Source organism: Dictyostelium purpureum, assembly GCF_000190715.1.
Source record: "Dictyostelium purpureum unplaced genomic scaffold DICPUscaffold_397, whole genome shotgun sequence".
Classification (NCBI taxonomy): Eukaryota; Evosea; class Eumycetozoa; order Dictyosteliales; family Dictyosteliaceae; genus Dictyostelium; species Dictyostelium purpureum.
This window is the reverse complement of record NW_003519733.1, coordinates 1-22,212: the sequence shown is the minus strand read 5'-3', so window position 1 is coordinate 22,212 and position 22,212 is coordinate 1. Positions and strand designations below refer to the sequence as shown.

Here is a 22,212-nt window from a genome sequence, read left to right as displayed (position 1 = left end):
ATAACCGACGAAAGTCATTCATAAAAACAACACACACCCACACAATTTTATTGCATTGCATGGGAATTTTGTGTGTGAGGTCCATTTGATTTTTGTGTGTGTTAGTGTGGTTAAATGCGAAAAAAAAAAAAAAAAAAAAAATCTTTTTAAAAGCAGTTATTAATTTTTTTTTTTATATTAAAGAATATTTTGTTTATATTATTTAAAAAAGATATTTCGAAATACTCATAGATTAAACCAGACGAACTAACGTCCATTAGATTTCACTATAGCAACACCCATGGGTCAATATTATTTTCAAATTAAATTCCAAAAAAGAAAAAAGATTTTTTTTTTTTTTTTGAATTTAACCACACCCAAATATTAAAAAAGTGAAGTGGGTTAGATATGTGATTGAAAAACCACACACTTTTTTTTTTTAATATTTTTGTGTGGTTAAATTCGAAAAAAAAATCCTACAGTTATCTATTTTTTTTCTTTAAATTTTTCTCACAACTTTTCCAAAACCATTAAAAAAAATTAAGGAAAATAATAATAATAATAAATATACTAATAAATAATGTTTTATTAAAAATTATATACATTTATTTAATTTAATTTAAATTAAAAATTTTACAAATAGCTTTAGTTAAATTCTTCTATAAGTGTTGTGACGATTTTTTACAAACACTATAATTGCAATAATTACAAAAATTATGAAAAAAGTTGAAGTAATAATAAATCCAGCAAGAGCATTTGTTTTGAAAAGAGGTGGTTTAAACAAAACAACATTGTTTGGTTCTTTGGAGTTATAGTAGCAATTATAACTTACACCTTTTAAATAGAATTGTAAATAAGAGTCTACCCAGGTCATGGAATCAGAAACTAAACCGGATATAGTCGAATTGATATAACTACCATTATTAACTAAATATTCTACATAAAAAACACCTTGATAGCAACCAGGGTAGCAATCATCACTACTAACTTTTTGCTGTAATTGTGATTGTTGTAATTGTTGTAATTGTTGTAATTGTTGTTTTTGATTTTTGACACTTTTTAACTCCTTTATATTTGATAAATCTGCTGCACCTGAAGTAGATTCGAGTTTTTTATGTAATTTTATCATTTCTCCATCACTAAAGCCACCTTCATCGAAACCACCACCATCACCACCATCATCACCACCGTCATCAAACTCGCCATCACCATCTCCTGTATCACCACCATTACCATCACCATCACCATTGCCATCATAGGCGCCATCATCGTATATACTGTTACCACCACTTACATAAATAAAATAAGATGGTCCCCAATAATTATACCACCATATGTCATGATTAAAAGCATAACATGTATCTGATGCAGGAAGGCACAATGGTAGATTTTGAACATTATTAAGCAAACAGCTTGTTTCTACATAACCCTTACCTATATCCACCTATATTATTTAATGTATTAATAAATTAATTTTCTTTTTTTTTTTTTTTAATACAAATAATACCTACAGATTTAAAAAGAACTATACCACTCCAAATTGAAAAACCAAGGCATACTAGTGCCAAAAAAGAAAATAAAATAACAAATAATTTTGCTCCGCCGTGCATTTTAAATAATTATAATTTAATATTTTTACTGAAATATTTTTAATATTGATTTAAAAATAAAAAAAATCAATATTTATAAAAAACAATATAAATAAAAATCAATATTTATAAAAAAAAATTAAAAATTTAAAAATTTAAAAATTTAAAAAAATAAGTTTTTTCCTATTTTTTCGGAAAAAAAGTGATAATTAATTGGGATGGTTTGAATTTTTAATATTTCTAAAATAAAAATTCAATTTATTTTTTATTTATATTTTTTTGTTCTGGAATTCTGGTGGGACCTCTTGAGTAATTTTAATGCTGATAATTGATATATCGTTAAGTGGTTTATCCTCTTTATCAGTTTTAACTTTTTCAATTGCACTAACAACATCGGTACCTTTATAAACTCTACCAAAAACAGTGTGCTTATTATCCAATCTTGTAACTGGTACGGTTGTAATAAAAAATTGACTGCCATTAGCTAAATTTTATAAAAAAAAAAAATACTATTGTTAGTAAAAATATATTAAATTTATAATGAATAATGATTCTTACTATTTGGTCCTGCATTTGCCATTGAAACAGTGAATGGTCTGTCATGTCTTAAGTTACGATTGAATTCATCTTCAAAGTCTTTATCCCAAATTGATGTGCCACCTGTACCATCACCCAATGGATCACCAGTTTGAACCATAAAACCCTTGATAACACGATGGAATATTATACCATCATAATATCCATTCTTTGAATGAGTGGTGAAATTTTCAACAGTCTTTGGACATTCATCAGGATATAACATGATATGAATATCTCCAACTGAGGTATGAATAACTGCATTTCTTGGCAATTGTCTTTGAGCATTTTGAATTAATAATTGTTCATCCTTGGTAACCTTTTCATTGAAAACATCTCTACCTAAATCTGGGTTATCGTGCTCTTCTGGTTCTCTTCTTGAAAACATATAAAATCTTTGTTTCTTAAATGCTAAACAAAATAATGTTGGGTCATTTTCGCTATCTCTCTTTTTAGTACCTAATGAAACATCACCTTCATTTTTACCTTGATATAATGATAAACCTAAAAATCTTGTTGAATTTTCAATTTTTCCTAAAACTCTAACAACTTTATTTGTAACCATATTTATGACTATAATAATAAATGTAATTAATTTTTATGTTTCTATTGATCCAAAATACTAACCAACTATATGCTATACTTACATTTAATACCAACCAATGTTGAATAAATTAAAAAATTTGAGGTTTCATCAAATAAAATTACATTTAATGGTGGAGCTTGTTTAGTTGTTATATTATTTGTAAAGTTATCAAACATTGTATCAATTTCTTTTTCTACTGCCATTCTACGGCCAAAATCCGCGTTATCGATATGATAGGTTGGGTCTTCTGATTTTTGAATCTTTTGTAAAACTTCGAATGATTCATCATAAACTCTATGAAGTTTGCCAGTTTGATAATGGAAAATACGAATACGTTTATCCCTAGCCATAGTTGAAATATAACGACCATTACCACTAATTTCTAAACTTGTTGGTATAGTTTGGTTCTTTAAGAAATCATAGAGATCTGTTTCTAATTTGAATGAAAATTTAACATTTTTTGGTTCTTCAAATGGTTCTTCTATATCCCAATACTCGAATCCACCACCAATATCCGCTGATATAATACAATTAAATTGATGATTAAGTTTCATTAAATGAACTGGTTTTTTATGAATTTTAATGATATGTAATGGCTCAATATTACTATTATTATTTGTAGACTCTAACTTTGAATCATATAAATTAATATCTGATGATTCTCTTGAAGAACTATAATAATTGTAAAAAAAAGAGTTAATAAATATTTTAAAAAACAAATATATATTCTATAACTTACATTGCAATTAAAGTTTTACTTGAGTTAACACCATAGGCCCATTCGCAAGTTAGTGGCAAAAATGGAACTTTAAAAGAATTTATTAAATCAAAATTATTTACATCGAAAATTCTAACATTTTTATCAAAACCAACTGTACATAATAATGAACCATCGAATGAAATTGATAAAGATGATATTGGACCGTTGTGTGATCTAAATGTTTTAACAAATTCTATTCCTGTTGGTTGTTTCTTCCAAAACTTTACATATCCCAATATATCTGTTGTAATAATATATTCTGATCTACTGACTGTAACAAATGTGCAAATATCTTTGTGCATATAACTTTTTTCATACATTAATGCATTTGGTAATCTATCTAAATATAATTGCTCAAAAGGTAATTCTGGTTATAATGATAATGAAAAAATATATTAACAATTGGTTTACATTGAATAAAATGATTGCTATATATGTATACAATACCTTTTGTTTTCGATTTTATTTTTTTAGTTTGTTTTTCGTTATCGTGTTGATCATTTTCTCTTTTTTCTGCGATACCACTCATTTTATTACGAAATTTATTAATATATTTTTTAAAATTAAAAAAATGAAAAAAATTAAAAAAAAATGTTGAAAAAAAAAAAAAAAAAAAAAAAAAAAATTGTGATAATGCTGAAATTTATTCAATTGAAGATAATATATTATTTCGTAAATACTTTTTCTATATAAAGAATTAAATAAAAAAATTAAAGAAAAGATATTAATTGTATTATTATTAATATAATGATTTTTATTATCTCCATTGGTTAACCACCAATCTCCTTTTTCAAAAACTATTGCGATCCATGGACAAAAAAAAAAAAATAATAAAAAAAAATTTATATTGAATAATATATATATGTTTTTTTTTTCTTTTTTTTATTTTTTATCAGTATTTGCAACAAATTTATTTAAATAGTATATCCTTTCGTCATGAATATTATTTTTTTTTTATTTTTTTTATTTTTTTTTAAATTTTTTTAAAATTTTTTTTTTTAATTTTATATTTTTTTTTTATATTTTTTTATTTTTCATATTTCTTTTATTTTAATTTTTTTATACATTTATTTAAATTTTTTCAAGAAAAAAAGATGATTTCATCAACCAGACATTTAGCAAGATTAGTCAAAAACACCAGAAAATACTCAACTGGATTTTGGAGTCAAGTCCAAAAGGGACCAGAAGATCCAATTTTAGGTGTCAGTCTCGCCTTCAACAAAGATCAATCACCACATAAAATCAATTTAGGTGTTGGTGCTTACCGTGATGAAAATGGTAAACCATACGTTTTAGATTGTGTTAAAAAAGCCGATAAAAAAGTTTTTGAAGCCAATGTTGATCACGAATATGCTCCAATTGTTGGTGTTGCCCAATTCAATCAATTAGCTGCTCAATTAGCTTTAGGTGAAGATTCACAACACATTAAAGAAAAACGTATCACCACTGTTCAAGCTATTTCTGGTACTGGTGCTCTTCGTATTGCTGCCGCTTTCTTAGGTCGTTTCTATCAAGGTAAAACCGCCTACGTTCCAAATCCAACCTGGGGTAATCATAATGTTATTTTCGCCGATTGTGGTGTTCCAGTTAAATCATATGGTTATTACGATCCAAAGACTTGTGGTCTCAACTTTGATGCCATGAGCAACGATATCAAGAGCGCTCCAGAAGGTTCAATCATTTTATTACACGCTTGTGCCCATAACCCAACTGGTGTCGATCCATCAATGGAACAATGGAAAAAGATTTCAGATATCTGTAAAGAACGTAAACACTTTGTTCTCTTTGATTTTGCTTACCAAGGCTTTGCCTCTGGTAACCCAGAAAAAGATGCTGCTGCCATTCGTTTATTCGTTGAACAAGGTCACAACATTGCTCTCTGCCAATCATTCGCTAAAAACTTTGGTCTCTATGGTGAACGTATCGGTGCTTTCTCACTCTTAACTGCCACCCCAGAAGAAGCCATCAACGTTGAATCCCAATTAAAGATTTTAATTCGTCCAATGTATTCAAATCCACCAGTTTATGGCGCTCGTCTCGTTTCAGCCATTCTCAAAGATAAAGAACTCACCAACCAATGGAGAACTGAAGTTAAAGGTATGGCCGATCGTATCATTGATATGAGAGAACAACTCGTTAAATACCTCAAGAAACACGGTTCAACTCGTGATTGGAGTCACATCACCAACCAAATTGGTATGTTCTGTTTCACTGGTCTCACCCCAGAACAAGTCGATCGTTTAGCATCTGAATTCCATATTTACTTAACAAGAAATGGTCGTATTTCAATTGCTGGTATCAATTCAACCAACGTTGAATATTTAGCTAAAGCTATGCATGCTGTTACCAAAAATAACTAAACAACCAAAGAAAATGTTATTTTTAAAAAACAAAAAAAAAACAGTAATATAAATATTTAAAAAAACAAAACAAAAATAAAATATAATTAAAAAATTATATGTATTGTAGATTATAATTTTTTTTTTTTAAATTGTATAAAAATATATAACTGTTTCTTTTTTACACTTATTTTATTATTTTTATTTTTCTATGATTTCATATCTGTTTCTGTTGTGGTGGCTGTTGTGATATTTACATCTTTCATTACTTGATCGTTTGTTTCCGTTGTGGTTGCAGGTGCAGGTGCAGTTGGAGGTTTATTGCCATCAGCTGCAGGTTTTGATTTTTTCTTTGGGTTTTTGTTTGGATCTTTTTTAGATTTTCTTTTATCTGTTTTATTTAAATAACTGTAAAAGGAAAATAAAATTAATATCGTATTTGATAAATTAAAATATATTATGTTTTATAGTTACATTATTTTTTTATCAATATTCTTTACAATTTCTATATCTGGCTTTTCAGGTATTTTACTAATGATTTCTTTTATTTCATTTATTTTTTTCTTTAAATCATTTAAATTTTCTTCATCTTTATCTTTAAATTTATTTTCAATAAATCTAAAATTAATTTAAAAATTAGTATTGGTATTTTTTATTATTTATTTATTAATTTATTAATTTAATTAGCTTACAGATTAAAGTTTTCAAAATTTAAACTTAAACATGCTAAAGCAATAATTGCTGGGTGATAATAAAAAGATAAGTCGCTGAATAAAGTTTTTTGAATAAGTTTTTTTGAGGTATCCCAAAGTGTGTCAAATTTTATAGGTTGAGAATTATTATATAAATTGGTGTTGTCTGAAATATCTAATATGAATGCATATAGTGATCTGAATGGATGATAAATAATAAGATTAAATTTTAATGATTCTAAAATAACAACCTCTAAACTAATAATATCTGCTGCTGATGTTTTGATGACACCTGTATAATAGTCGATATCTAAATGATTATCCTCTGTTTTGCATGCTAAAAATAAGCAGGTAAACATTATTAGTTTGGGGTTATATGCCATAACACTATTTTTTAAATAAAATCTTTTAATATAAATAATTGCTGTTGCCTATAATAATAATAAATATTGGTTAATACTAATAGGTGCGATATTTGATGATTGCGTGTGTGTGTTTTTGTAAAATGAAATAAACTTACTGAAACTTTTTCTGGTAAGTTTAGCGCATTACTAAACTCTAAAGCCTTGCTCTCATAGTAATGAATTAGTTGTAGTTCTTCTTCAGTTGATAATATGTTTGGTTCATGTGTAGGTGTCTTTTCTAATATTTTCTTTTTAGTTTCATTATTACATTCTTCTCTTGATTGCTTTAATTGTTCATTTGTAAAAACCCAATTTTTAAACTGTGTTGATTTATTATACAATGACATTGCTCAGAAAGAACCAATAAATAGAATAAAAAAGGTTGATCCACAAATATGAAATAAAATGGAAATTAGAAAAAATTAAAAAAAATAATTTATAAAAATGAAAAATTTTTATTTTTTTTTTTTTTTATTTTATTTTCTAAAATTAAAAATATTTTTCTTATTTTTTTTAATTATTTTATTTTTATTAAATTGCCCTCAATAATCTATTTATGTATATACTTTATATTTTTTGTAAATAAATAAATTATAATCTTGTATTATAGAAAATTGTATTAATAATAATAATCATAATCATATTTTGTAAAAAAAAAAAAAAAAAATGCAATCTAAAGAAATTAGTTTTTTAACCATTTATAGAAATTTGGTTATAAAAAATTATATTTTATATCATTTGAAAATGTTAAATATTCATTTCCATAAAAGAATTGTAACGAAAAAATCAATGGATTACCAAAATAGGGAATATTTAAGATCTGTTGTATTATATTACCAAGACGATGTATTTCTTTTAAATACACTTATTAAACAATTACCACGATCAGTCCGAACTATTCAATTAGCTGGAAAATTAGATAATGGCAATCTATTGATTATTCCAAGTAATATTAAAACACTTAGACTAGGGGATAATATTTTTGACTCGTTGGTAATTCCAGAAACTTTAGAAAGTCTTGATATGGGCAGCCTTTTTAAATCGCTCATAGGTCGTAGCTCTAACTTTTTTCCAACTAGTGGTCTGGTGTATCTTAATTTAGGGAGTCAATTCAATGACAATTTAAAAGAGGGGGTACTTCCAACAACATTAAAAACACTCAAACTAGGTTCTTTTAAAGAAAATAATGAAGCATATTTTCCAAAGAGTATTACCGATTTAGATTTTGGCGATGGATGTCGTAATTTAAAGCTTTCATCTTACAATCTCCCACCCGATTTAGTTAAGCTAAGACTTGGCAAATCATTCAATGGTCCTTTACTGCCAGGTTCTCTTCCAAACTCTTTAAAAAAGCTTATACTTCCAGAAAAATATCAAGGCGAAATTAAACAAAATACTTTTCCATTATCTATCACATCACTTAAATTCGAACTATTCGATGATGATAATCCAGGCTTCGGAATCGAACCAAAAAGACGAGACCTTGATTTAGGGCTACTAGTAGATTTAAAATCTCTTCAATTTGGATCAAGATTTAAAGCAAAAAATGCACCTAGTAAACTCTATAAATTCTCAACCTTTTCAAAAAGTTTTTCAAAATGCTTTGAAAAAATGCCAAAGGAAATATTAAGTTTAGAATTTTTAGATCGTATTTCAAATACCAAAAATCTAGATTTAGGCTTATCATCAATTAATGTTTACTCCCTTGTGGCACCCAGTATTTCTAAATATATTTCAATTCCAGAAACTGTAAAGCACCTCACAACAAGAAACTTTTATGTAAATCCCCATAAAACCATCACCAATTATTCAGCTCCAAAACATGTAGTATCATTTAGAGATATCTACCATGGACATGATGGTAAAAATAGAGATTATTCCAAACTGACCAAAATCAAGGCACTATCAACCTATTTTACCTACAACTACGAAAAATTTATTCTACCAACAGTTGGAAATTTAAAACTTTTAGAGTTAAACTATATCTTTGCTGAAGATTTTTTAATGGCCATTGTTCCCTCATCCGTTGAAACTTTAATAATCAGAGGTGCAGCAAATATAAAATTACCATTACCAAAAAATATCACATCAATTTACATAAGCTCAACAAATTATCATTTCCTCAATAACATTAGTTTTAGAAAAGAACCAGATTTAATGGAAATAATTAAAGTTATTGACGATTCAAATGATATATTTAAAAAACTAATTAAAGATTTATAAATAAAAAATAAAAAAAGTTCTTAGGAAATATTTTTAAAATTATTGTTTAATTTTATTTTTATTTTATTTTTTTTTAGTTTTTTTTACAGTTAATATTATATATTTTTTATTGTTATATAATTTATATTTATTTATTATTACCTATATTCTTATTTATTATCGTTATTATTTAATTTAAGATTCAAAATATTTTGAAAAGAATCCTTTAATTATAGGGGTTGAACTATTTGAATTGTTATTACTATTATTATTATTATTATTATTATTATTGTTATCATTGTTATTATTATGTATGTTTGGTGAGTGATTTATTGTTGATTGTAATACAGGTGGGGATGCTGGTGACGAACTTGCAGATGATGATGATTTAAGTTTATTTAAAAGATTACTAGCAGTACTGTTAAAGTTATTGTTATTACTTTCATTATTTAGAGTTTCATTACTATTTACAACTGGGCTATTTCTACCACTATTTGAATTTGGTGAGGTTGAGTGGTTTCCTAATGAAAATGGGTTAAAAAATTTAATTGCATATGATTGACCAGACTCTAATACATTCTCTTTATTTAATTTAAATGTTTTATTTTTTAATGATAACGCTGTCGAATAAATTGTATGAAAATCTATAGTATTTGGATATGATTGTAATAATTTTAGAGAATCTGCAAAAGTTGATGTTATTAATTGATCTCTTACACATCTAAAGTTTTGTAAAAAAAAAAAACTTAATAACTTTATATAGATATATTTAATGGTGACTATTAGGGATAGTTACATTAACATAGCACAACAAAAATAATATAATAAATCAAATCTATCTTGGTCAGCAAATAAGGCATCCCATAATCTTAGTACATCGGGTAATTCAAATTCTTGGGATAATAATAAGGTGATCCATCTAAAGCTATAAAATTGAGGATTTATTTTTTTCTCTTCCTATAAAATAAAATGATTAGCTTTTATAAATAATATAAAAAGCATATATTAATAATAGATATACTTACTAGATCATTCCATAATTCGAAATCATTTTTTTTTAAAATTCCATTTAGTTTTTTGATACTGCTTATAATACCTACATCCGATCTATCTAAAGTTTTACAAAAGTTGTCACGAATTTCGCTCATTAAATTTGTAAAACAATAAAAAGAATCTGCCTCTGCATTGGCTTGCCACTCTTTGTTTGGGTCAGTTGCAAAAATATAATAAACATGACCTAAAATTTCATTCATACCTTGAACATATTTAATACCTGGATTTAATTTGGCATAGATAAATAAAATACGTCTTAATGCTTCATAGTGGATAGATTTGCCATCCTCATCTTGATAATTAAAGAAATGCATTGAAGGAAATGTTCTCCTAACATCTTTTTCAATGTCGATTAAAATATTTTGATCTTTCCAATATTCATTCCATTTGCTATCTGTTTGTGTGCTTAATGGCTATAAAAACAAATTAATAACTATAAAATGTAATATAAATATTTTATAAAATTGTTATAGTTACATGATCAAGTTCTTCTTTTGATGGTGGTGTTTGATTTTTCCATGGATCAATCATTAATTCATTTATGAAATCTTGATAACTTTTTCTGCTTTTTTCTAAAAATGAATCCCAAATAGTTCTGTTTACTGGTAAATATCTTAATAAAATCTATTTTAAAAAATTATGAAATTAATATTAATTTAATAATTTGATAATTTGATTTAATATTGTTGCTGTTTATTATTGTTGTGGTGGTAGTTTATTTTGTCATTATTTTTCTTTACCTTCCAATAGCATGATCTTAAACCATGTGATTCTGGTATACCCTGTTCGGCTAAATGTTGAATAATTGATATATCAATTGAATCTGGTTTAATGGCCTCTTTATAATAATGTACCCTTTCGTTGAATGATGGAATTGATGACATTTTTTTTTTTTTCTGTTTTATTCTTATTTAGTTTATTATTATTTTTTTAAAAAGAAAAAAAAAAAAACAATTTATTTATCACTATTATTACAAAACAAAACAAAATAATATTAATATTAATATATCAAAAGATAAAAAATAAAGAAAAAAAAAAAAAAAAACTTTTAAAATTTTTTTTAAAATTTTTTTATTTTTTTTTTTTTATTTTTTATGAAAAAATTATTATTATATTTATAATTTTAATTAAATTTATAATAAAATTAAAAATAGAAAAAAAATAACATTGGCAATATTTTTTTCTTTATATACTATTTTTATTTTATTTTGTTAATAATTTATTTATTTATTATTTATAAGGAATAATGTTTAGATTTTTATACCCACATTTTAAGGGGTTATTTTTTATTAATTTTATTTTAAATAAATATTATTTTAGTACAAAATTTAATGTTGTGGAATAAATATTTCATGTTGATTGTATTTCGGGGAAGTAATAAAACTTATGTATAAATAGTTACTTTATAAGATAATCAATTTGCCTCTCTTTTATTTAAATTTTTTTTTAATTTTTTAAATTTTTTTTTTTAATTTTTTAAATTTTTTTTTTTTATTTTTTTAATTTTTTTTAATTTTTCTTTATTTTTAATTTATTTTTTTAATTACATTTTTAATCTATCTTGTTGTAAATAAAATAAATAATTAATAAAATAGATTGGATAGTTTATAGATGACAACATTATAGTATAGCTATTAATAACAATGTCAACTTCACCATCACATTCATCACCAACATCAACTTCACCAGCACACACAGCACCAAATTCAGAAAATGAACCAAGCAATGAACAAACTAAATTAAAGTGTGAAGAATTACTTCAAATACCAGACTCAATTATGTCTGTAGATGCATCAACATTAATGAAAGATTACATTTCTGCAAGTGGTTCACCTCATGTAAATATACAATTTAATTAAAATATTAATTTGTCGTGTCACAAATATATATTAATATTTTTTTTTTAAACTAATAGGATGTTATTAGATTTTTATCAGAAAGTTATAGAGGATATGCACAAATGTGTAATTTAATTTGTTATTGGTCAAAAATAGCAGGTATACCCGAAGAACAAACTCAAACACAATTTGCAAATCATTTAAAAGAAGTCATTATTAATAAATTTGACCCAAAAGTTGCAGATGAAATTTTTACATCAGTAAGTGCACTATTTATAATTAAATTTTTTTTAGTTTTAATTAAATTGTAATTAATTTATTCTTTTTTTTTAATCATTATAGTATACAACAATGCCAACATGGTTAGATGAAATGATAAGTGATTCAAGATGGAGATCGTTAATTTATTTATTATCAGAAGAACATAAAAACTCTTTAATGTTAAATTTTATTATTCAAAGAATTTCAGATGCAGGTTACCAAAACGAAATTGCATCATTAAGTACAGCTTCAACATATTATAGTGTTTTTAATAAAGTATTATTTGACTCACTGGCTCAACTAATAACATTGGATGAGATATCATTCCGTCAAGCATTGGATGATTTTAAAAAAGCATGCTGCTCACATCAACACACCTATTTATATGCACAAGCTACAATTCAAAACTTAATTAAAAATAATCCAAATGCATATAACCTAAAAAGAATTTCACAGGAATTAGAATTAGAAGCCATTAAAAAGTAATATTATTGTTTGGATTGTTATATCCATTTCATTAACACTATTAATTTATACTAACTATTATTACTATTTATTATATTTAGGAATAAAATCGCCCAAAAAATTTCATTAATGATGTCAGATATTTCACAATACCCATTAATTGCGTCAAGTATTTCATCACTATTAATGTCAAATACAACAACTACTGGTGATATAATTAAACTCTATAATGAATATACAAAACCAAATCCACCACCAGTAGATTTTCTTAGATATCCAAATTTATTGGAATTATTATTGAACGATTTATTTTGTCCAGGTAAAAACATTCAATCTCAACACAAAAGCAAATGGATTCATTTAATAACCTATAGTATCTGTGTAAATAATCAAGGTAAAAAAGATAGCAGCTTTAATGATATTGTACGTGCCATTGAAGTAGTTCATTCAATCTGCCAATCAAACCCTTTAGGTTCTGAATTACAAAGCGCCGTCCCACTTTTAAAAGAACATTTAGATTTACCTATTATCTCGATGGGTATTATGCAATGGATTAAACATAACTTGACTGATACAACCAATCTTTCAAGCTACAATACATTATGTGTACCAATTTATTTAGATTTTTTAAGAGACGTAAGTTTTTATAAAACACAATAATTAAAATTAATATTTTATATTAATATACCTTTTGTATATATAGATTGTTATTAGACACCCATTACATAGATCAGTTGTATTAAATATTTTAGCCTCGCATTTTGAAGTAGAAGCACAAGATTTAGAATCATTAGCAATTTTAGAAATGAGAAAAAATGTTATCGATAATATAGTTTATTTATTTAGTTGCGGATATGTTATACCTGTATTAGATACCATCGAGCAATGGGCACCAAAGATTGACCCCTCTCTAACTCGTTATTTTATCAATCAAGTTTTAGATATAATCGAACCACCTTACTCCACAACATTTATGGACAAAATGAAATCCATTATTAAAATTATCAATCCATCAGGTGAAAGCACAAAACTAGAACCTATAACTCAAAGTTTTTTAGATCAATGTAAAAATCAATTAATAGAAAATAATAATCTCAATAACGGTAATAAAAATAATAATAGTAATAATGGTAATGGTAATAGTTCAAATGAAGAATAAATTTAAAAATATTTCAATATAAAAATATTAAAAAAAAAAAAAAGGTGATCAAGCCACCATGTTTTTTTTTTTTTTTTTTGATTAGATTTTTTTCTATTTTTAAATGAATCGGTTACATTACACAAAAAATTGTTTTAATTAGTTTTTTTAATTTATTTTTATTTTTTATAATTATTTTTTTTTTTTTTTTTTATTAATTTATTTTTTTTTTAAAAGATTATTTTTTTTATAATTATTTTTTTTTTTTTCAAAAAATTTAACATTAAAAAGATTAATTCTAACCTGTACAAATACAAATTACTCTAGGTATGCATATTTCATTTATAATATCAGCCTTTACCCAAAACTAATTAAAAAAATATTTGTGTGGTTATATTTTTATTTTTTTGTGTGTTAATATTTATTTTTATATTTTATTTTTAAAATTAATAAAAAAAAAATTTTATTTTTTTCATAAAAATAATAAAATTTATAACAATATAATAAAATTATACTAATATCTCTTTCGTTAGTAAAAAAATTATTACCAAAACATTGTTAAAAATATTATTATTAATATTTTAAATAATGATATAGTATACTATAAAATAATAGAATGAATTTTAGCGTAGAAGAAAAAACACTATTGGGTATTGGTATTTTAGATATTTTTTTAATACTGTTGTTCCTATTACATTTTATAATAATATATAATATATCAAAGAAGAAATGCAATAATTTGGGTGATGTAAAATTAAAGAATGCAGGTGAAGAAGATCAATATGACGGGTTTAACAAGGATAAGAAGGATGGTAAAAAGAAGTACGAATTTATAGAATTTAAAAATAGAAGAAACCACATGGCAATATTTATCGAGAGTGTTGCTGCTTTGGTGATATTCGAACTTTTGGTATTGGCTTTGGTAATGTTTGATAAACTACATATAGCCGCTGGTATTATTATAATGTATGTTGTGGCTGCAGTTCATTGGATATCTTTAGTTATACCTTCAAAACCCCAAGCCATTCTAAATACAATCGAAATGCCAGCAGCAAAGAAATGGTTAGAAAGGAATAAATTAAAGATTCATAACTTTAGAGAAAATATGGTTTACTGGTTTGGTTTATTTGTTATATTGTGTGCAATTTTAGCATTGACTATAGTATTAGAAGGTACCTGCGAAGACCAACTATCATTTATAGACTCTAGAATTATAAGAAAGTATTTAACTCCAACTTGTGCAGCAACAGGTTTTCCATGTTATGTATATTTAACACTTAATCAATCACCACATAATTCAATTATTGCAAATTTCCATACATCTTTAGAAAAAGGCGATAAAGTACCAACACCAATATGTAAATACGATACCACCTCCATTAGTGCCACCAATGGTTCAATTAGCAACTACCAATTCTCTGCAAGCGGAAACTATTATGAAATGCCATTGGAGGTTATAAGATATGTAAACTGGGTACATTTAGAGAACTTACAACCAAACACAACCTATTATTTTAGATGTGGCTCGGATGAAAATGGTTACTCTGAAGAACGTAAATTCAAAACACAAACTGACGACCCAAATCAATCATACAGCTTTGTTGTTAGTGGTGATGTTGATGTTACAGAGAACTCCGTAATGGTTTCAAAAGTAGCAGCCTCTCAATCTCCCGATTTTGCAATGGTTGGAGGTGATCTTGCCTATGACCATGCCCAGTACACCTGCTATAGAATTGTAGATAAATGGTTAAATCATTGGCAAACAAAGATGATAACACCAGATGGTTTTTATATACCATTGGTAGCATCGATCGGTAATCATGAAGTAATCGGTGATTATGGTGCATCAAGAGATAGAATTCCATTCTTTGTTCGTTATTTCCCACAAGTCACTAAAAGTACAGATCCTGGTAAAAACAATGTCGATGACCGTCCAACCTACAACACAATTAACATTGGTGGTCCAACTGGTACTGTAATTTTTAATTTAGACTCTGGTCATGCTGCAACACTCGAAGAACAATCATCTTGGATGGATCAAAAACTATCAAGTGAATTCAACTCGACACAACTTCGTTTCTCACTTTATCACGTACCAATGTACCCAACTATTAGAGAATATGAAAATCCAAAATCAAAAGCTCTTCGTGAAAGTTGGTTATCTATTTTCGATAAATATCATTTTAATATAGGTTTTGAAAATCACGATCATGCCTATAAACGTACACATCCACTTTTTAACGACCAAGTCGTAAATGACACATCAAAAAAATCGACTGTATATATAGGTGATGGTAGTTGGGGTACTGGTACTAGACCTCTACCATATTCAGGTTTAAAATGGTATCAATCTTTTTCGAAATCAGCTCAGTAAGTAATTTATTTTCTATAAAAAAAAATAAAAAAAATATATTAATATTTATTTTTTTTTATTTTATTTCTAGTTACATTTCAAGTATTACAATTAATACAAATAAAAAATTAATAGAATTCAAATCGTTGGATGAAAATGGGGACATATTCGATGAGGGGAACATTCCTTATTAAAATAAATAATAAAAAAACTTTTGAAAAAATGTGGTATTGTTTTTATCAAATCCATAAAAAAAAAACCTTTAAAAAAAATGTGGTTGGATATTCCATTCTTGTGGTTCTATTCGATTATTTTCTTTTAAGCAATAATTGTTTTATTATAAAATCAATTTTGATATCAAAAAATAACCAAAAAAAAAAAATAAAAAAAAAAAATAAAAAAAAATGATTTTTTGATTTTTTTTTGTGAAGGTTATGGCATATCACATCATTCAGGGTGAATAAAAAATTGAAATTTTATATTATTTTAATTTTTTTTTTTAAAATAATATTTTTTTTGAATTAAATTTAAATAAAATTTTATTTATTTTTTTTATTTTTTAAAAACTATAAACCAATTTTTTTTTTTTTTTCTTTTTTTTTTTTTTTTTTTTTTTCTTTTTTCTTTGTGTTCACTAACGCATTTTGAAAAAAGGGTTATTGTTTACTTAGTTTAGTTTTTAAAAAAAAGTTATATAGTTGTATTTTATTTTTTTTAAATTAAAATTCTAAATAGTTAAAAAAATTTTAAATATTAAAATTAAAATTTTAAAATATTTTAAAATTTTTTTTTTTTTTCTTAATACCTCTTAATTTTAATTTAAATTAATAACAAAAGAATTAATAAATATTTAATAATTTTATAATTATTACATTTATTATTTTTTGTACCACTACACAACATAGTGAATTAGAAAAAAAAACCCACAAAAATAAAAAGCAAAGGAATCAAACCCAAGCCCATTTTTTTGTTTTTTTTTTTTTTATTTCGCTTGATTATATAACATTACACTTTATTTTTTAGTATTGTTAGGAGTTTTTTTTTTTCTTCCCAAACCCCACACCAACGGTTTAAACTCACTTCAATTTTTAAATAAAGTTTGTAAACATAAAATAAAATATTACATAAAATAATAATAATTTTATACATATATATATATTTTACAATTTCTCAAATCCTTATTTTTCTTTTTTCAAATATTTTTGCAAAGATTAAAAGGTAAATATCTAATTATTTTTTTTATTTTATTTTTTTTTCAAAAAATTCAAAAAAAACAAAATTTTAAAAAAAAACTGTCATAATTTAGTGTCTTTTTAAAAATAATTTTTTTATGTTGTAACCCTCTCAAAAGTTGTTGTTATTATATAATCATCAATTAATCATCGTTCAATTGCGCATCATAAATTCTATTTTTATTTTATTTAAATTGTTTATTATTTTTTTATTTATTTATTTTTTTTTTTTTTTTTTTTTTTTTTTTTTTTTCTTTTTTTTAATGTGTCTCAATCCATCTCTATTTTTTTATTTTTTTTTTAAAGAAATTGTACCATCAATTGTATAATAATAAAAATATAAATATAATTTATAAAAAGTAATATGATAATTTAAATCAAAATAAACAATATATATAAATTTGTCTTTTTCGATCTGTTAAAAAAATAAAGAAATTTCATTATTACCTTTTAATTACAAATAACAAATTTCCAAATTAGTTTTTAGTATAAACAAAAAAAAAAAATTAAAAAAAAAAAAAGAATTAAATTAGTAATAACTCAACTTCTAAATATATTTAATTTATTTAAAAATCTTTATTTTCCCTTTTATTTTTTTTAATTTTAAAAAAAAAGCAGTGGATCCCTTTTTTTTAATTTATCAATTCCATTTTCCTTGTTTTAAAAAAATCTTAATCCATTTATTTTATTTATTTATTTATTTATTTATTATTTATCCATTTATTAAACAAAAAGGGTATGGTATAATTCGATTTATACATTTTCTAATTTTGTTTCACACGTTGAGTGGTTATGTGGTGTTATTTATTTTTTTATTTTTTATTATTGTTGAAGAAATATATATTTTTTTTTTTTAATTATTTTTTTTTAACTTATAAACACACACAACTATTTCACACACATAATAACCCACACCCCACATAGTTGTTAAAAATATCTGTTATTATCTTTTTAACGTGGTTATAAATGCCAATAATAAATCATTAATTTCACCCATGTTTTAATTATCATTAGGGGTGTTTTTTTAAAAAAAAAATAAAAGGGTTGTGTGTAAAACATATATAAATAATAATAATTTTAAAAAAAATTTAAATTTTAAAAAAAAATTTTAAAAAAAAAATTCATTTTTTTACAAAACCGCCATTGTGCTAAAGCAACAGTAATATCATTTGTATATCAACAATAGAATAACAAAATTTAAAAAAATAAATAGTTTTTTGGACAATATTTAAATCAATATTAAATAACAATTTTGTTGCATCAATAACACCAACAACAAATATTATCCCATTTATATCTAATATTAAACTTTTAGCAATCATATAGCATCAATAAATAATTTTTTTAAAAAAAAAAAAAACAAAGGTTCTATTTATTTTTTCTATCATTAAAAAAAAATTCTTAATGGTAATATAACAAAAAGAATAATCTCACATATAATTAACACCTCACCACACAAATAGTACAGTTTTTTAATTCATATTTAAATTTAATTTTAGTGGTTATTTATTTTTTTTTATTTATTTTTTTATTTATTTTTTTATTTTTTTTTTATTTTAAAAATTTAAAATTTTAATTCACCATTATTATAATTATTTCAATGAGTGAGGTAAAGCTGGGGGAAAAAATTCTCTTTCACTTTATCTCTCTCTCTAATTCTCATTATAAATAATAACAATTAGTATTCCTATTGATAATAATAAATATTGTATAATAATTTTAATTTATTTTAATAAATTTGTTTTATTTAATTTTTTTCTGTTTTTTTTTTTAATTTTAAAAATTAATAATAATAATAATAATAATTAAAAGTTATAGCATAAATAATAATAATAATAAACTTTTTTTTTTTAAAAAAATTTAAATAGAAAAAGAATATAAAACGATTTATTTCCTTTTCTTTAATAATCATCAAATTAATCATTTTTTTTTTTTTTTTTTTGTTTTTGTTGTGTAATTAATATTTAAAAATTTAAATTAATTTAAAAAATAAATAATTTATTAATATTTTTTTTTTTTTTTTTTTACAAATATAGAAATAAACAATACACAGTGTTTAAAAAGGATACTCTGGAATATATAATATTTTAATAGGAAAAACTAAACACAAGTAATAATATAATAATAACATTTTTTTTATAATAAAATGGGTGTCCAACAACAAGTTGAATTACAACCACAATCTACAGTCAAATATTTTCATTTAAAAGAAGAAGATGCTTCAGATATAAACGATATAGATATTATTAAGGAAAGTTCAGCTCCACCAAGGTTATCTTTGATGGGATGGTTTGCACCACCACAGTATACAGCATTTCCATTAGGTAAAATTGTTAGTGGATCAAGTAAAAATCCGTTATCACTAAGTGAAGATAGTATTTCATCATTGGACGATAAATCAATTGGAATTCATACTCAACCAATTCTTATGGAATCATCGGATGGTGAAGATGGAGCAGGACCAAAAGATTTTAAAATAGATATACATCCAACATCGTCAATGGATAAAGATATTGATGATTTAAAATATAATAAAAAATCAACAAATACATTTTTATATTCAAATGCAGTTACAAATAATAATTCAATTCGATATCAATATTCACCAGTTTATTCCGATGTAACATATACACTTTTAGTTGGCATAGTAATTTTATTTTCAATAGTATATAGTTTATTAGTTGGACCAATTGTAAGTTTTAAATTTAATATAATTCATTATATATATATTAAATAAATTGTTTACTAATAATAATTAATTTTTAATTTATAGAAAATTATGTTTGCATTTTTAATTTCACTTACAATATTTATTTCATATACATGTGCAGCACTTTCAACCAATAATAGAACATATTTGTATTCAGTAACAGTATTATCAATTGCATTGGGTTTAACCATTCCAGCATTTTTCGCAGCAACAGGTGCAGTTGTTATTGGTACAGATAGAAATAAAATCTTATGGGATTCTCGTTTATATGCATCTGATTCATTTTTAATGGGTTGGTTATGGCCAAATGGTCAAATGGCTAAATTTGTCGAAGACAGCACAATAGTAGGTCCAAGTTCATTCATTGGCAAGCTTTCTACTGAAGTCTTTCAATTATCTTATATTAGTTATTATGTTTGGGGCTATTTAATGGAAGTTTATATTTTATGGAACCTATGGAGATGTCATTTATCAACCGACCCACAAAAACAAAGAATGATGCCAATTTGGGATCAAAGATTAAAAATGTTTATTTGTTCATGGATCAGTACCTATTTTATTGTATTCTCAATCAATCTTATATTCCCAGCAATAAGTCCAAGAGTTTATCTTAAGAATTTATATTCAGAAAAATTAACAGGTTTTGGTTTCGCTGGCTTTATTAGAGAGAAAATAGATAACGCCGCTACTGGTAGTTTTGGTTCATTCCCATCGGGTCATATTGCCACAAGTTTTGCTGTTGGCCTTTCAAGTTATAAAATTTTACCTGCTTATGGTTTTGTCTCTACTATTTCCGCTATTTTAATTGCCATAGCCACAATGTATCTCAGATATCACTATTTTGTAGATTTTTTAGCTGCTATACCAGTCACTATGTTTTGTTTATTATATGGTGGTTATTATTCACCTTCCGATTTCTTTAGTGTTTTTGTAAAATGTTTTACTTATACCAAAACAATTATTCAAAAAACATTTCAAAAAATTAAAAATTTTTAAAAAATAAATAAAAGAAAAAGAAGAATAATTATTTATTTTATTAATTATATATATATATATTTAATTTAATAAAAAATTCGAATAAAAAAAAAAAACTATTGTATTAAAAATTAAAACTATATTTTATTTTATTTAGTTTTTTATTTTCTTAAATTCATTTTTATAGAAAGAATTTAAATTTATGTATATTTAAATTATATTTAATATTGAACTGATTTGACAACTAAGTTTGCACGATGGGTACCTTTTAAGATAAAGTAGAATGTAGTAGATGAATGGGCAGCAATAGTTTGACCTTTGGCTAAAGTTAAATCACCATTGCTTAATCTTTCAATGTTCCAAATATCACTTGGTAATCTTAAAGTGAGTGAGTGATCGGTACCAATGTGAATAGATGTAATAACTTTGTTGGTGTGGTTATTAATGGTTACAGAGTATTGGGAGATGATATCTTTTCCTTGTTTCCATGATCCAATTGATTCTTGGGTTAATGAGACATCACGTGGTGAAACATTGGCTGAGACAACTGCTAAGCAGAGTAATAAAGCGCATAATAATTGAACGAATTTCATTTTTTAAATATTAATAATTTTTTTTTTTAAAGAGAAAGAAAGCTATAAAGTTTTTTTAAATATTTTAAAAATTGATGTTTATTTATTTAAAATGTTTTGGATGATTTAAAAGAAACAATTTTATATTCTTTTTATACTTTTTTTTTATTTCATTTCTTTCCTAAAAGCAAATGATCTATAATTATTATTAATATTATTGCCTTTTCTATTATTTGAAAGGCTATCAATTATTAATATTAATTATTTTTAAAATCTTTAAGATCATTTTATTTTATTTTTTCCCCCCTAAAAAATTAATAAATATTAATAAAGTTTTTTTATTTTTTTATTTTGTTATTTTATAAAATAATATTTTAATAGGTTTTAAATAATCATCTTAATACTTACTAATAAAATATTAGTAATTATAGTTACTATTATTTGTACATTTTTAATATAGTATTTCTTTTATTTCTTTATATGTACAA

At 24.1% G+C, this 22,212-nt stretch overlaps 10 protein-coding genes across 10 annotated transcripts; 5 read left to right on the top strand and 5 right to left on the bottom strand.

The window, feature by feature from the left end:
* Positions 1-628: 628 nt before the first annotated feature.
* Positions 629-1,589, bottom strand: DICPUDRAFT_83706 (uncharacterized protein; the record flags this gene model as incomplete). The annotated part of the gene is made up of 2 exons (XM_003293071.1): positions 629-1,423; positions 1,491-1,589. The coding sequence occupies 2 exons, from the start codon at positions 1,587-1,589 to the stop codon at positions 629-631; spliced, it is 894 nt and encodes a 297-aa protein (XP_003293119.1).
* A 248-nt stretch (positions 1,590-1,837) lies between these two features.
* On the bottom strand, positions 1,838-4,019 carry DICPUDRAFT_41571 (uncharacterized protein; the record flags this gene model as incomplete). Its single annotated transcript, XM_003293070.1, has 5 exons — positions 1,838-2,052; positions 2,127-2,717; positions 2,792-3,402; positions 3,470-3,857; positions 3,938-4,019. The coding sequence occupies 5 exons, from the start codon at positions 4,017-4,019 to the stop codon at positions 1,838-1,840; spliced, it is 1,887 nt and encodes a 628-aa protein (XP_003293118.1).
* A 535-nt stretch (positions 4,020-4,554) lies between these two features.
* DICPUDRAFT_92991 (aspartate aminotransferase) lies at positions 4,555-5,985 on the top strand. Its single transcript, XM_003293078.1, has one exon. The coding sequence runs from the start codon at positions 4,585-4,587 to the stop codon at positions 5,848-5,850; it is 1,266 nt and encodes a 421-aa protein (XP_003293126.1). The 5' UTR covers positions 4,555-4,584; the 3' UTR covers positions 5,851-5,985.
* A 532-nt stretch (positions 5,986-6,517) lies between these two features.
* DICPUDRAFT_41556 (uncharacterized protein) lies at positions 6,518-7,272 on the bottom strand (the record flags this gene model as incomplete). The annotated part of the gene is made up of 2 exons (XM_003293069.1): positions 6,518-6,952; positions 7,042-7,272. The coding sequence occupies 2 exons, from the start codon at positions 7,270-7,272 to the stop codon at positions 6,518-6,520; spliced, it is 666 nt and encodes a 221-aa protein (XP_003293117.1).
* A 319-nt stretch (positions 7,273-7,591) lies between these two features.
* DICPUDRAFT_83702 (uncharacterized protein) lies at positions 7,592-9,148 on the top strand (the record flags this gene model as incomplete). Its single annotated transcript, XM_003293077.1, has 1 exon — positions 7,592-9,148. The coding sequence occupies one exon, from the start codon at positions 7,592-7,594 to the stop codon at positions 9,146-9,148; it is 1,557 nt and encodes a 518-aa protein (XP_003293125.1).
* Positions 9,149-9,322: 174 nt separating this feature from the next.
* On the bottom strand, positions 9,323-11,064 carry DICPUDRAFT_41569 (uncharacterized protein; the record flags this gene model as incomplete). Its single annotated transcript, XM_003293068.1, has 5 exons — positions 9,323-9,848; positions 9,924-10,084; positions 10,153-10,593; positions 10,658-10,804; positions 10,921-11,064. 5 exons carry the CDS (start codon positions 11,062-11,064, stop codon positions 9,323-9,325), a joined length of 1,419 nt encoding a protein of 472 aa, XP_003293116.1.
* Positions 11,065-11,823: 759 nt separating this feature from the next.
* On the top strand, positions 11,824-13,903 carry DICPUDRAFT_157917 (TH1 family protein; the record flags this gene model as incomplete). Its single annotated transcript, XM_003293076.1, has 5 exons — positions 11,824-12,018; positions 12,096-12,278; positions 12,361-12,761; positions 12,846-13,380; positions 13,448-13,903. 5 exons carry the CDS (start codon positions 11,824-11,826, stop codon positions 13,901-13,903), a joined length of 1,770 nt encoding a protein of 589 aa, XP_003293124.1.
* A 595-nt stretch (positions 13,904-14,498) lies between these two features.
* On the top strand, positions 14,499-16,429 carry DICPUDRAFT_157916 (uncharacterized protein; the record flags this gene model as incomplete). Its single annotated transcript, XM_003293075.1, has 2 exons — positions 14,499-16,252; positions 16,327-16,429. The coding sequence occupies 2 exons, from the start codon at positions 14,499-14,501 to the stop codon at positions 16,427-16,429; spliced, it is 1,857 nt and encodes a 618-aa protein (XP_003293123.1).
* A 3,184-nt stretch (positions 16,430-19,613) lies between these two features.
* On the top strand, positions 19,614-21,173 carry DICPUDRAFT_157915 (uncharacterized protein; the record flags this gene model as incomplete). The annotated part of the gene is made up of 2 exons (XM_003293074.1): positions 19,614-20,159; positions 20,241-21,173. The coding sequence occupies 2 exons, from the start codon at positions 19,614-19,616 to the stop codon at positions 21,171-21,173; spliced, it is 1,479 nt and encodes a 492-aa protein (XP_003293122.1).
* A 200-nt stretch (positions 21,174-21,373) lies between these two features.
* On the bottom strand, positions 21,374-21,745 carry DICPUDRAFT_83697 (uncharacterized protein; the record flags this gene model as incomplete). Its single annotated transcript, XM_003293067.1, has 1 exon — positions 21,374-21,745. The coding sequence occupies one exon, from the start codon at positions 21,743-21,745 to the stop codon at positions 21,374-21,376; it is 372 nt and encodes a 123-aa protein (XP_003293115.1).
* Between the last annotated feature and the right edge of the window lie 467 nt (positions 21,746-22,212).